Genomic DNA, 16024 nt, shown 5'->3' with positions numbered 1-16024 from the left:
GGTAGTTGGTGTACCCATTACCATTCGTTGACAACAACAAACACCTCTCAAAATAATTTTACTCATGTTTTAGAAATGAAAAGCTCTAGCGCATGTTAATCCCTGCTTCCCTCTGCGAAGGATCAATCTTTTACTTTTATGTTGTGTCTCCATTCTTTCTTTGAGCACTATCTTGAGAGCACAACTGTCATTCTTAGTACAATATGCTTGTCTCAAAATATGATTGATTGCGGTATAACTTTGATGCTTTTATCTTTGACAATCACTACTTCTAGTCTTTCTATGAACTTCAGAGGTGCCTGAGCATTTATGTTTTGCTGATCAAATATGGGCAAGCGAGATACCACTCTATCATACTCTTTTATGAATATTGCAATCCTGCTTATAGACATGATTCATGATGCTTATTATTAATTGTTGGTACCTTTCCATGATTGACATAGCTATTAGATGATCTTATTTGCATGTATCTTATTATGAACTGCCTAAGTGTTAGCCATAGCATGAGAATATTTACATCATATGAGCAAATGTGTTCGTGAAAGTTCTTTTATCGCTCAGTTGTTAACTGAATTGCTTGAGGACAAGCAATAAGCTAAGCTTGGGGGGAGTTGATACGTCCAAAACGTATCTACTTTCCCGAACACTTTTGCTATTGTTTTGCCTCTAATTTGTGTATTTTGGATGCAACTAACGCGGACTAACTCTGTTTTCAGCAGAACTGTTCTGGTGTCTCGTTTTTGTGCAGAAATCCAACTTTCAGGAAAATCCTCGGAATTTATGCGAAAGGTCTTATTTTTCCAGAAAACTCACGGAGCCAGAAGGGCAAGCCTGGGGGAGGCCCAGGGCCCCCAGACAGTAGGCCGGCGCGGCCCAGGAGGGGGGCGCGCCGCCCTGTCGTCTGGCCCCCTCGGCTGGCCTCCGACGCCCTCCTCTGGACTATTTAAGGTGTTTCGATCTAAAAATCGCGACCACGAAGTCGAAGTCGCCAGAAACCCTCCAGAACGCCGCCACATCGCGAAACTCCGTCTCGGGAGCCAGAAGTCTCCGTTCTGGCACTCCGCCGGGACGGGGAATTGGAGGAGATCATCGCCATCATCACCACCGACGCCTCTCCATCGACCAGCCATGTTTCCCCCATCCATGTGTGAGTAATTCCCCCGCTGTAGGCCAAAGGGGATGGTAGGGATTGGATGAGATTGGTCATGTAATAGCATAAGATTGTTAGGGCATAGTGCCTAGTGTCCGTAATTGGTACTTTGATGATATTGTTGCAACTTGTTATGCTTAATGCTTGTCACTAGGGCCCGAGTGCCATGATCTCAGATCTGAACATGTTATTGTTTCATCATGATATTCATTGTTTTATGATCTTACCTGCAAGTTGTATACACATGTCGATGTCCGGAACCAATGGCCCCGAAGTGACAGAAATCGGGACAACCGGAGGGGATGGTAGTGATGTGAGGATCACATGTGTTCACGGAGTGTTAATGCTTTGCTCCGGTACTCTATTAAAAGGAGTACCTTAATATCCAGTAGATTCCCTTGAGGCCCGGCTGCCACCGGCTGGTAGGACAAAAGATGTTGTGCAAGTTTCTCATTGCGAGCACGTACGACTATATATGGAACACATGCCTATTGATTGCTTTGTACTTGGACACCGTTTTATTATTATCTGCAAATGCCCTGCTATGATTGTTACATGAGTTTCTCTCATCCATGCAACGCCCGTTATCCGTCCCCGTGCCTACAGTATTTTAATCCTGCTGTTTACTATAATTACTACTGCTTTCTCTGTTACTCTGCTGCTGTTATTTCACTACTGCTACTGCTATAAAACGGTTACTACTGATAAACTCTTGCGAGCAAGTCTGTTTCCAGGTGCAGCTGAATTGACAACTCCGTTGTTAAGGCTTTCAAGTATTCTTTGTCTCCCCTTGTGTCGAATCAATAAATTGAGTTTTACTACCCGCGAAGACTATTGCGATCCCCTATACTTGTGGGTTATCACTGTGGAGGATGAAAGATGCTAGGTGTTCCAGACGGTTTGATGGAGGCATATTGCCAGTGTATCTTAGAGTACCAGTTGATGAATCTCCTGGGATAGCAGGTGCTTGGACGACCTCTATACGAAGGACGTCGTCAAAAGATGTGCATGCGTATGCTAGATGGGTGAGGAGGTGTTCTCTTTCTTGGAGAAGCCTATTATTTTCACAAGCGATTCTAGTTAGGTGCGCATCTCTATGGCACGCAGCTAACCCAGCACAACGGAGCTTGGTTGTTTTGTCTCTTAAGGAATCATAGTTGACATCATAGACAATGATGTTACCATTCTTCACTATCAATTTAATTGCTTTGTCTGCGGCTTTTTCGGTGGCGTGTTCCTCGCTAATGGTGGAATCAGCAGTTACCATCGTTGTTGCCCGGTGTGGATGATTGCCAGGGACGGGGATGTCCATCTTAATCCAGGCGCTGAATCTTCCGGGCGAAGGTGTGTGCGATCCTTCAGAATAGATGGGCAGGTTCGCGGCTTCAGCTATGTCGCCTAGGATCCTGCGTCGGTTGAGCACAATGACCTTATTGAAGCAAAAGAAAAAAGTGTTAGAATCTGTTACAATGGATGTTAGAATCTGTTACAATGGATGTCGATCAGATATAGAATCTAAGCAAGTAGAAACGGGTGAAAAATGCAGACGTGGTCAGCATGGACCTGCTGGCTGGTGCTCATCGTGGTGTGCAGTGATGTGGTGGTTTGTCTTGGGTGTATGGAGCAAACGAATTCTGCAGTGGTTTATTTTTTGTGTGCTGCATGGAGTAGCTCTATGTGCTTAATTTATAGGCAGCAGTGGCTTATTGCATGGAGGACATGTCGATTTGCATGCATGGTGACCCGTGGCTTGTAAGACGTGTCACAGTGCAAGACAGATGTTGCTTTGCATGGCTAGTTGTTCATGTGCTGGCATAGGTGCTACATGGCATGAGTGGTGCATGCAGTAGTGGTGTAGTTTATAGGGTGGACATACATAGACACGATGGTCCTATGCTTCTGCTGCCATAGTATTCAACATGGTGTGTGGATTTATTGAAATAGTAAGAAGCTGCTTGTTTGGAGGAAGGAAGAATTTGAGTTACTTTTGATTTTTGGCAGGAGTGTGAAACACATAATTTTTATGCATAAGCAAAAATTAAAATTTCTGTTTTATGTGGAACATTGATTACTATAAGAAACTCCATGCATACACCTCCTAATATATCAAAGATATTTTTGTATAGATTAGAACGAAATTTATTTAATGGATCATTTGGTCTGTAAAAAATGTTCATTGTTACAGATATTCAAGCCAACAGAAAAAAGAGCAGGTAGATTACGTTCGGTTCATGTCAAAAAGACAGAGCGTAAATATCATCTTTACATGTTCACACTCTGCATGAACAGACCCTGTACAGCATTGAGCGTGCATTTGCATGGCTAGAAAAACAGATGGATAGTTTCATTTTGATGAATTAATGACAACTAAAGATGTTAGGGCCAGCGAACATCAAATATGCATGTTTTTCGGGTTTTGATAACATGATAGTCCTGCTTCTTTGTTATTTGTCTGTGACCAAGCACAACTGTGCATGATGGGTAGGTCATTTCCTCAGAATCTTTTGAAATGATTTTCTGTTTATTTTCATTCGTTTATATTTTTGAATATATACTCATAGCTAATGTAGGTGTGAGTCAGATGCACGGTGAAATCACGGTTTATCCATATGACATGAACAATATGAGTATATCTAAGAGATGGCTTGGAATTTAATACATTTCATATAACTATCCAGTGTCAGAGAAGCACGCTAGAACTGTAGCCATAGCTACAATATATGTCCAGTATCAGTGACAACTTATTTTTCTGCAGCAATTGCAGAAGCCAACCTCGGTGTAGTGGGAAGAAATTGATTGCAGCGTTTGTGCAGTCGTAATGGTAATTTTAATGATCTGGTGTTTCTGTGAAGGGCTAGGCTAACACTTTCGTGGTGTACAGACAGTCTAGCTATAGATTTGGTTGGTTCACATTAGTGCTCCTTTTTCAGTCGCACCTATGTATGACGATAACATACTTTACATTGCTTATTTACAGTGTTTCTTTAGTTAAGTTAGCTTATGCATGAAATGATTCTCTATGGTTTATGTGTCTTTTGTTGGTTGAGTTCTTGAATAATATGTGAATGATAAGCCTACATATATTTCTGGCTATGCAAATATGGTTTGTGAATGTTGATGTGAGCTGACATCTATCGAATTTTTTGAGATGGCAATTTTTCTTCTTCTTTAATAGTTGGTGCTTCACTGCGTTTCGCAAATAATGTATCAGCTATTTTTTGTACTGACTTTGTAGACGGAAATTCAATTCGGCTCCCGGGTGCGTATGCTCCCTATACCAAAAAATTATATTTCGAGTTGTCAAAAAATTTTGACAAAAAATTCTACATGTACATCTCCATAATATATGTGCATTCCTCAAGTTTCAGGAAAAATCAATATTTTTTGTGGTCTATGTAAAAAAGAGAAAATTTACCTTGTAAAAAACATTATTTTTAGCACTGAGTTTTGTCTTTTTTACACACATCACATGACAAGTCCATTTTTTATGAAACAACTTTGTGAGCGTGTAGCACGTGAAAATGTACGTGCGAATTTTTTGTTTCAATTTTTTTGAAATTCAAAATATGTGTAAGATGAATTTTAAAATAAAGGGAGCATATGCTCCCATGTTCCAAAACACCACTCCCGTACGTAGCTCTTGTTGGGCCTTGCATACTATTTTATTAAGTAAAGAAAGTACATGAATTTAGCAGATGGTATAATTGATTCTTAAGAAATTAGTATTTGCAATTTGTGAGGGCCATTCTCTCTATATAGGAAATAATTAATTAAGAAGAATAGTGAATTGCTGGGCAACAGCGTAGATTTATGGAATTACTTATTATTCTTTTTTGTTTTGCGTAGGGAAAAAATAAATTAAATAAAATTATGAGTTAAACAAGTTTTTTTTTCCGCTGAAGAGAATATATTAACATCAAAAGATATCAATTACATCCAGCCTCTGCAGCAACGCAATTAATAGAATACTACTTCTTCTGGATACTAAATTAAATAAGATATGGATCAAAGAAATACTACCTCTTCTGGATACTAAGTTAATAAAATAAAGAAATGATTGTTTTTCTAATTTTAAATAAGGAATAAATAATGTATACAAAGAACAATTGTTGCTTCTACAAGTATTCTTGTTGTTGTATACACCAGTGTGATAGCATGGAGATTGGTAACACAGTTGAGAAGCTGAGCAGAAAGCGAGTATACAGCCAAAAAGAAGCAAGATTAGAATCAAGGCACCCAAACTTGGTGTTTTATTCATAACATCCGAATTAAGGGAAGTACATATATAGGTGAAATGTAGAGGGATACGTTAAAACATGGGATTAAGAAGGGAAAAAGGCTAGTTGATCTGCATACCGACACCAATTTCTATTTGCCTAAGAAATATGTGGTCTGTTACAGTCATCGATGATGGATCGCAGAAAGTTAACGGCAGTAGCTTTGCTTGGATACGCCGAGGAATTTTGCGCGGGTCTCGGCACCAGACAGAGCACTTGTAGGAGGACATAGTATTGCCAATACTGTTCTCTGCTTCAACAATAGCACGGGCATTATTTTTTACCATGCAAAAAGGACTGAGCAGTTGCTGTATGTTGGACAAAGTAAAGAGGTTGCAAGGTAATCATGTTACACGGATATTAGCCGTGGTTGATATAGCGCTTCCTGTTGAGCCATATGAAGGTATCCAAGGCTGTAGGGCAATGGCACCAGACTGGACCTCGCGGCTAAGAAAAGTGTCAAGCATGTTGAATAGGGAAGAAGAATCTGATTCTCGAGAAAGGGAAAGGAGGAACCCTTGGTTGTACATTTTCTGCACGTTGATACAGATGAAAGATATGTCTAAGAATAGGGCATATATGTTCTCAATTTTTGCGAGCAAGGATCCTTGCCGGGGGAACAACATGACGGAACTTGAGGTTTATCTAGGAGAGAGTAAGGAATGTAACTTTCTGAAACCTGGTTAAAGTGGTTTGGAACTGGCACGTCATAGTTTATATCACCGCGCCCATAGCTGTATTCCTCAGTAATCAAGGTGACTGTGTAGGAACTTAAGAAAATTGGGGACTCGTGATTTGTGGAAAGAGAATCATTGGTAGTTGGCTCTTCAACCCAGATGATTATATGTGTTGGGAAAGGTATGTCTCGCTGAGAGCGGACATATCATGTGAAAAAAGATTCGTCTTGCATCGAATCTGTTTGAGATGGTACATAATCTAAGACACAAAACCGGCATAGGATCTGTTCTACGACGGGGTGTGATCGTAGATGCAGTGGTAACATCTGTATTGTCAAGATGGCATGTCTGTCAGAAAGTGTTGTGTAGAGATGGTAAATTGTATGGTCAACCTGGAAATCATATGGAATTCCATCAACATAGACATTTCTTTGTTCGCTGGCGGTTCTAATGGCTAGCATTGCTGATTGGTGATTTTCGAAAGAGACAATGATTTTATCTTCTGTGGATGGATGGACGTTGACATGCGACATAGGACTAAACCTATCTTTGACATCATCAATAACCATCGAAACAGATCGACGATCAAAGGGGGGAAGTGGCTCAAGAACAAAGCAGCAGTGTAGAGGCGCACATAACCTAGTTGAATGTTGGACATCACCAAGGAAAACAACAGCTGTGTCAAGCCGTCTTGATCCCATCGGATATCCTTTGAGTTCTAGCTACAAATTTGAGAAGTAAGAAAATAGTCGGAAGCTCTGGTGATTGAGTTTTTTGTGGGTGAGACTATAGGAAGCTAGATTGGTAGAAACGATCAGTAGATGCACATAGACTTGATTGAATGAAACTGGCGTGGATGTGCTTATATAGGTGGATACGTGAAGGTGGTGGACTGAGGAGGAATTCATTGCTTTTCCATATGGCTGTAGGAGAGGTAACACCTATGCATAGTAGTAACCACGACGGCTGTATCCATGTGCTGCCAAGAATTGGAAACTTTGGATGTGAGTGATTTTTTAAAGTATCCCTTGCAGGTGGGCTCATTGGAAGCAGGAAGTTTGGGTGTGTCTCGTAATCTATTTGGCTGCTCTTTCTTGTTCACCTGAATTGCTTTTTTGGTCGATATGGCTGGTACATAGAGAGAGGTTAATTGGACCATCTGATACCGTGTAACCTGCTAACTTTGATCACTTTCTTTGGTGTATGCCTTGTTAAGAGAGGAAGTCCAAGTGTTAGTACTAATCAAATTCGATTTGTGTGGTGTATAAAAAATAGTGAACGCACTTGTTATATGTTAGTTTGTTGATTTTTACTTTCTCCCAAATTTATGGTATGGTCGTAGTAAAGATCTTCCTGATCCATCGAAACAACGGTTGTTTGCTAATTGTTTTAAATTTTAATACTGTAAAATGATGACCAGTAAGGTAAAACCCACTTTACTATTACATCTGTTTACAAAAGACAATTATTCTGACTTAATGATAGTTGTAAATGTGTGAATTGACACAGTATGAAAATCAGAAATATGAACGAAAATCGTATTTTGTAAGAATGGAGGCGAAGGTTCTGATAAATTTATCAGTTTTATGACAAATAGTAATGTTGAAACCTACCATGGAAACGAAAGGCTGTAAGGGGCTAAATATAAAAAAATGTATCTAAGATGAAGCCAACTTGGAGAAGATTTATAGTTGTAATCTGATGTATTGTTTTGGTTTGCACCAACTAAATGTTTGTGTCAGTGATTTCGAGTTTCAGCGGAAATCCTGTTTATGAGCAGGTTCTTTTTAGAGCGGTTAGTCTGGTTCTTGTTGGGTAGATAGAATGTTTTATAGAGGACAAATGTGTATAGATCATACTCTAGAAGATGCACATGGTTGCAAGAGAGTTACATTGATTTTACCATAAGTTTTATTGCGTGAGTTATTTCAGGATGAGTAAGTTAATAGATATGTGAATGGCATGATAGACTTGAAAGAACCGTTGATACACAAACAGAGTCTTTGTACTAAGGATGATTCTAAAGTTGACAATATCTATAATATCTATAAAGTTCATCCCCACTAAAATGCATTTAATGTTTGCAAGCTGAAATCTGATGCAGCCACATCACCCCAATTATTTCTATCCATTTGATTTCAAATAGACGGTCACTAATTATGTTCATAGCGCTGGCTCAGCCTTGCCTAATACGGTCGCATGGTCTATCTCTAGAAAACAATCTGCATGCTTCTCAATCCCACTACTCGATGGAGTATGTTTCGCTTTAGTGGACGTCTCTCCACCATATATTTAATTAGCATAAAGAAAAGAGATTGGGTGGAGAACATGCGAGTGCAGCGTCGAGAAACACATCTGCTTCGGATTCCAGGCTGCAATTAATTTTGGCACCTTCTATATTCCTACAGGCCGGTATCCTTTCACCTCCCCATTTCATATAAATCACTTCCCAATTACCTTCACAGAGGTGGGAGCGTATGGCACCGAAACTCGAGCATCTCCCGACTTCACTTCATGGATGATGAGAGGAGTGTACTCATACCAGTTGCATCTCCAGGGCCGGCGTCTTTCTACAAGGCTCTTTCTCTGTGCAGTGTTGCTGCTCTCCACCGCTGCGCACTCGGAATCTGCTCGGGTATTGAGAGAATGGCCGGGTGTGGAGCTCAACTCATGAAGGCGCTGCAGCCTAGATCAGGATGAAGGTGCCCGCAAGGCCGCAATGGTCACCGGCAAGTCGACCCGGTAGGGTATGATAGAGTCCAAGTGCCTGAGACCGGAGGACCAGACTCTCAACATAATTCGGTAGCCATTGTGATGCTTGCAAAAATCAAAAGGTAATCAACGAACCAACGTGATGATCTCTTATGAGTATGATCGAATGTATGCCATGTTGAACACTGTAGAAAGACACGAAAAAGTCGATGTAGATTTATTTTGAGACTTCGTAGATGCAGTTATGATTGAGTTAGTTTTCTTTGTTTTTTTCTACTTCTTCGGCACTTAATGTGAATTGGCAATCGAGCACTAGATGAAGATATGATCAAACTGAATCTTTGCACCACCTTTGCGTGAATATGTCTTGGTGTTTGTTCTTGGTTTCCGTAGCATATTGTGCAGGATCATCGTGGTGTAGCATCATGGCGTTGAGAATCTGGTGGTTCACTATGCATCAGTTCAACCTATGAAGAAGCTGCAGGCAGGACATAAACCTCCAGGCAGTTTCAGTCGATGCCATTGAATACCACTTTGACATATTTACTCCAGGACATATCATCATTGATGATACTCCACGAGTTGGGCTGCAGAAAATCTTCATATGGAAGAACGAATTCCATGTGTTATGTATACAAAAAGCGACAGTTAAGATTTGAATGAACAGAGCAACCAAAGGAAAGTAAATATCAATATGCTTGCACTTCATAAAGTTTTATAGGTCGTTCATTCAATTTCTTTCATACAAAAAGATCATATCGAATGCCCGCAGCAACGCGCGGGGTATCAACTAGTATTAGAATAAGGTCGGCAACAAACAAACCACCCTGTGATCGGCGATGCAGGAGGATCGGTAAAGCTAGTAGATAAACACATTAGTAGTTCAGGCGCAGAACAATGCGCTCATAACGACCAAAACAGAGCGCATATGTCTACGGCTAGAGTAGGTGCTAAATAGAAAGTAGTTTTCATTAAAGCTGCTGGTTGGAGGAGATTATGAGGAAATTCATTCTTCCTCCGAGAACTGGAGACCTTTCTTGCTTTTTGGAGCCTTGCCACCACCGTTGTTCTTACGTTTCGTTTTTGCAGATGATCCAGAAGGAGGCTGCATGACCAAAAGAGAATGGTTGAGGAAATTGTAACAGGAGGTTAAGACAGTAAGTTAATAAATGTTGTTGTTGCTAGCTATAGGCGGCGATCAACATACATGCTGAGGGGTAGCATCTGTTGATGGTGGTGGGGTTGACATTTCCTCAGCAGCCTGAGCTTTCTCAGTTGGTTGTAAAGCAAGGAGATCCTGAGGGACCTGACTTGTAGATGGACCAGGTGTGGCTTGTTCGTGCCCGACAGTGGGTTGGATAATAGGGTCTACGATCTCGACCTGAAGAATCATATGTAGGAAATTTGGTAATTCATTTGCTGATATGCTAATAATGTGCAAGTTTCTTTCTTTGTATGAGTAAGTAAATGAACAGGTTTAATACTGTACCTGAAAATGCATATGGTAAGCATCTAATGATTCATGCCTTGGAGTGACAACAACATTGAATTATTTTCGTACAATAGCAAGCAGGGCATCCGGTAGTCTGGTAGGCTGTTTATTAACACTTGCCAGAAGTGATAGTGCTTTTTGTCCAATGGCAGCTTCCCCTTTCGGGCCAAAGAAATAGAGGTCTGCAAATTTTGTGTCATCGCTGGCTGTTGAGTTAGTATCAATTGCTCGGGCAACAAATCTGTACCTGTTAAGTTAGTGTAAGAAGATATGTAAAGAATGTGTCAGTACAGTCCATGGCGAAACCATAAACTTAAGCATAATAGGTATAAAATCGATAAGAGGAAATTCTGAATATAAGTGTGTTTACCTTGGTAGAGGTACAGTTGTGGTGCAATCAGGACACCTGTAGTTCCCGTTTTCTGGGATTAGTTTTTTCCAACAGTCTGTGCAGCTTATATAATACCACCCATCACCTTCATGGATCTCAGTGATTTTTGCAGATAATTTGTAACGCATCCCCTAGTTATGCATAGAAAAAAGATTATTTAAAAGGAGGAAAATATTTACGCTACGTATGAAGCTGTATATTTTGTCGCAGAGAGTGATACCTAAAAGAACAATCTGTGATAGCAGTGTGAAAAATCCCAACGACATAGAATTTCATTACTTAATCAACAGATGACATACATATAGGAATAAGTTTTAGTTTGGTAGCAGCAAGTGAACATATTGAGGTTGTGTAGTATAATACTGCAGTACAATGAGTGCAAGAAAAGCTATTGGCATGAAAATCTTAAACAGAGAGTTGTTTGGTGTCCGTAATATGGCCAAGCATAGTTGTTCTTTCCTTGTAGAAGAAAAAATTAAGCTAAATAAGCATGGAGAAAATCATGTAGTACCAGAACAGGGCAGATATGTAAATCAGCAGTGTTGTACGAATAAGAACAAAATTAACAGCGGAAATTGACAGATAGGGCATAGTAGATGCACAGATAGAGATGCTTTGGTACACATGATGGCATGTTATAATTGTTAGAACACAATTTAGAAGCATCACGGACATACCATAATATCATTAGGTTCAAATGTTGATATCTCTGTGATTGATGATGGTATTGCCTCAGCATCATTTTTGTTCTTTCCAGTGTGCCACTCTATGCGGTACGGAAGATCTTTTGTATTGGAAGATAGGCATGACAAAGATGGTAGTGAATAAATAGAAAGAAGATTTATAAATAATGGAGATGATCCTATGATGCAACAAACCTTTCTCGGACATCAGCAATCTCTGGGAGCGGTGCATTTACATAGCATCTTGTGACCGATGTACTTTGAAGGGCAAGTGAACCTGTTGAGCAAGAAATGATGCAAGTAATATGAATTGAATGCAGATGGAAGGAAAAGTAAAAATGAAAAAAGTGGATCACATGTATTGACCTGAATACTCGCCAACTGTCATGCCAACAAAGAGAACTATAACTGGCCCTTCAGCTGATGCCGCTATTAGCTCATCGACATCGAGGGAATCAGCTTGTTCTCCCCACAATGTGATAGTGGCATATGTGCTTCATGAGGTGTGAAAAAAGTGAGCTAAAGAGTAAGAACAATATAGTGCATGAAATTAGCAATATCAGGAAGTTTCACCTGCCATCTGTGATATACAGTTGTCTTCTGTGACTTCTGTGATATCAGGAAGTAGGGGCGTGATGTCTACGCATGCTTCTATTCCTGTAGACAGTGTTGGGCCTCCAAGAGCAGAGGTTTGTAGAACAGCAGCAAGTTTCCCTTAAGTGAATCACCCAAGGTTTATCGAACTCAGGGAGGTAGAGTTCAAAGATATCCCTCTCAAGCAACCCTGCAATTACGATACAAGAAGTCTCTTGTGTCCCCAACACACCTAATACACTTGTCAGATGTATAGGTGCACTAGTTCGACGAAGAGATAGTAAGATGCAAGTGATATGGATGAATATGAGTGGTAATAACAATCTGAAATAAATATGGCAGCAAGTAAACATGCAGTAGAACAGTAAATAAACGGCGATTCAATATTTGGAAACAAGGCCTAGGGATCATACTTACACAGTTTCACTAGTGGACACTCTCAACAATGATCACATAAATAAATAACTTCTCTTCACTTGTGCTACTTCTCACACTCTCTTGTTGGATAACAAACATCATTCATTGTGTAGGGCTATAAAAGCACACCTCAAGCCGGAGTAAACAAGCTCCACAACATCCGGAGTTCATATTTAAATAACCTCTAGAGTGCATAATAGACCGTTGCAATTTAGACTGAGTACTAACATAGCATACACACTGTCAACAATAGCTATGAAAGGGGGAATAGATCGCATCAATACTATCATAGTAATAGTTAACTTCATAATCTACAAGAGATTACAATCATAACCTATGCCAAGTACTACATGATGCACACACTGTCAACATTACATCATGAAGGAGGAATAGACTACTTTAATAACATCACTAGAGTAGCACATAGATTAATAGTGATACAAAGCTCATGATCACGTAAAGATCACATGGGAGAGAGAGATGAACCACATAGCTACCGGTAGAGCCCTCAGCCTCGGGGGAGAACTACTCCCTCCTCATCATGGGAGACAACAATGGCGATGACGATGGCGGTGGTGTCGATGGAGATGACTCCGGGGGCAATTCCCCATCCCGGCGGCGTGCCGGAACAGAGACTTCTGTCCCCCGAAACGGAGTTTCACGATGGCGGCGGCGTCCCTGGAGTCTTTCTGGAGTTTCGTCAATTGGTGTCGGGTTTTTGGGTCACGAGGGACTTTATAGGCGAAGGGGCGGAGTCGGAGGGGCAACAGGGCTCCCTCACCACATGGTGGCGCGGCCAGGGTGGGACCCGCGCCCCCCTATGGTGTGGGTCCCCCTTGGCCCCCCTCCGGCTCTCCTTCGGTGTTCTGGAACATTCCGGGGAAAATAAGGCCTTGGGCTTTTGTTTCGTCCAATTCCGAGAATATTGCCCGAACAACCTTTATTGAACTAAAAACAGCAGAAAACAGGAACTGGCACTGTGGCATCTTGTTAATAGGTTAGTTCCAGAAAATACATAAAATCATTATAAAGTGTGAGCAAAACATGTAGATATTGTCATAAAACTAGCATGGAACATCAGAAATTATAGATACGTTGGAGACGTATCAGGGCGTCACTTTGTTCACCAGCCCAACCACATTTGCAAGTGAACACAAGAGAAGTTAGCTACAGAAATACAAGATAATAACATGATGGCGTAATGGTTCATTTGATTGTGTGTGTACCAGATAAAGTAATAATGTTGTCAACTCGATCTGATAACATGTTCAAGGGAAGAGCAGTGTAAGCAAACATAGGAAAGTTTTGAGGTGCTGGCACGATCTCTGCCACTTTTGTCCTCCAAGTGAAACAGATCCTTATAGGATTATCCACTGAACGGTAGTTCTTCTTTGGTTTAGCCAAATCAAACTTTTCAACAGTATACACAGATCCTTCTTTTATTACATCTTTAAACTGGTCCCACCTCTTTCCTGGGATCCAACCTTTCATTGTGGATTTCTGCAAATTATGCCAAAGTTAAAATCATGTACCTAGAAGCACCATTGAAATTTGAATGAAGTATGTACTGAACACCCAGATTTGTGTCAGTAGCCCTTCTTTGGTGTATGTCTTGTTAAGAGAGGAAGTCGAATTGTCAGTATTAATTAAATTTGCTGAGGGACGTCTCAAACCATAGATTTTGTTGATTCTAAAAGATGATACGCTAGCTGACTGGCTTCTACAAAGGAATAAGTACTTACAGTAATTTGGTCAGTAAGGTGTGTATAGTGTAAGGAATTGGTTTTTATGGCAATAGCGAAAATAATAAGAATAAAACTCTAACATAGACATCTCATTGTGAGAAGAAGAAGAAGAAGAAAAGGAGTTGTTGCGGGCACATGAGAATGCACATCATGATCAGATGCAGAAGATTGATAGATATATTTTATGCCGAGATGGAATCATTTGTCATCATGAGGAGAGACCAACTGATATTGCAAACCCGTAAGAGAATTTGAAAAAAGACATGGTTGAATCTATGTAAATTTTTATAAACAATAACAACAACACCGTCTGATATAAGAAAGCAAGTAGTTTATATAAATAGGAAAGCTGATAAGTGAGCACAAAAATGTCAGACCAGGCAAGTAGATTGCAGGGTGACAGAGTTTTACTTGTTAACAGTGAGTATATGTTGCTGCTATGGCTTGAAAAATAGAGGATCGCACGAATTTAATTTGAATGAAACATATGAACCAATCAACGAAGAACTGAAATTATGTCAAACTATCATATGTTTACATGCCTGAATAACCTGAATGATGAAATAGTACAGGAGTACTGGCATTGAGGTTTCATGATTTACTGAAGTGTAGCAAATGTAAATACGAGCTCATCTCTTTAGATGCAGCAGTATATATGATTCAAACTAAACATATCTTGAAAGAATATAAACAATATGTTAAATCTATGACAACCAATGTGCATGGAATACATATAGATTTTTCGATCGATTGCAGTAAGGAGAAGTAATCAATAGAAAGGAATATTTGAATCAAATTTATGTAAAGATAATGGGATAGTGTGAGTTAACGTAATGGTAAATAAATGGACAAAGAAAGGAGACAACACACAAACAGATCTAATTAAGTCGGCTATGGCAGGGAAGTATAGCTTAGCAAATAGAAAAGGAACATGGTTTGTTCGTGTCTATCAGTGAAAACTTGATTTACCGAATACCTTCTTTATAGTAGGTGAACAACATAGCTAAACAAAAGTGGAGAAAATATAAAAATGAACCATACAGAATCATCTAACTTAGAAGGGCACCTGAACATTCAGAGTTGCAAACATTGCTAAATAGATGTGAAAGATAGGCCTCAACAATATGGCAAACCGAAAAATAAAGTAAGAAAATTTCACCTCCTCATCAACAACGACGAAATCAACCGTATACAGAGCTGTCTTATCTGGGCTTCTAAATTCCCAAACTCTAGCAAATCGAACCTTGATCTTTGCTCGGAAAGAGTCTGAAGAAAGATCCTTCAGAGCGGTACAGTCCATGTCTGGTCACTACTCTGCAGAAAGAAATCAAAGAGCATAAGGAAGACACATAGGCCCGTGGAGGAGAAGGGATCTGGAAAAAAGAAGAGGAAAGACGGAGAGCACAACCTGGGAAGAGGAAGTGAATGAAGAAAGGAGACCGATTTGGGCGTATAAACCTGCGGGAGCAGACAATGGACAGATCGACGCGGTGGAAACACACGTGTAAGCTGGAGTGCGTCGGGATGAACGCGTGGCGTCTATGCGTGTGATGGATCTTGCGTGGGCTGAAGAAGATGAAGATCGCTTATTCGGTTGCACACGCTACAGGCGAAAATTGGGCTCGAATCACAGTAAGGAACATCGATAGGGGCGAAGGTACGTTGGGACTGTCCCGGGCCGTGGCCCGTCCAACATTCGCTCGATCCTTCATTATTTTTGTTGGGCCGGTCCAAAAAGGTACCGTTTATGAGAGAAATAACTGTTTCCATGTACTCTGGCTCGCCCAGAAGTTTTGTTACAGCTCCGCCACTGAACATAGAGACAATCGTCTCGTGGCCTTGTAGCAGGACATTTTTTTATCTGTCTGTATCTATGAAGTACACCA

At 40.4% G+C, this 16024-nt stretch overlaps 1 protein-coding gene across 1 annotated transcript; it reads right to left on the bottom strand.

Moving 5' to 3' along the window:
• Positions 1–9697: 9697 nt before the first annotated feature.
• On the bottom strand, positions 9698–12084 carry LOC127345299 (uncharacterized). Its single transcript, XM_051371749.2, has 8 exons — positions 11956–12084; positions 11749–11876; positions 11578–11659; positions 11377–11491; positions 10679–10830; positions 10306–10555; positions 10024–10197; positions 9698–9921 (listed from the first exon to the last, which is right to left on the bottom strand). Exons 2-6 carry the CDS (start codon positions 11768–11770, stop codon positions 10366–10368), a joined length of 561 nt encoding a protein of 186 aa, XP_051227709.1. The 5' UTR covers positions 11771–11876; positions 11956–12084; the 3' UTR covers positions 9698–9921; positions 10024–10197; positions 10306–10365.
• Positions 12085–16024: the final 3940 nt, after the last annotated feature.

The sequence above is a fragment of the Lolium perenne genome, chromosome 3, assembly GCF_019359855.2.
Source record: "Lolium perenne isolate Kyuss_39 chromosome 3, Kyuss_2.0, whole genome shotgun sequence".
Taxonomy (NCBI): Eukaryota; Viridiplantae; Streptophyta; class Magnoliopsida; order Poales; family Poaceae; genus Lolium; species Lolium perenne.
Note: the sequence above shows the minus strand (reverse complement) of the source record. Positions and strands in the feature narration are given on the sequence as shown.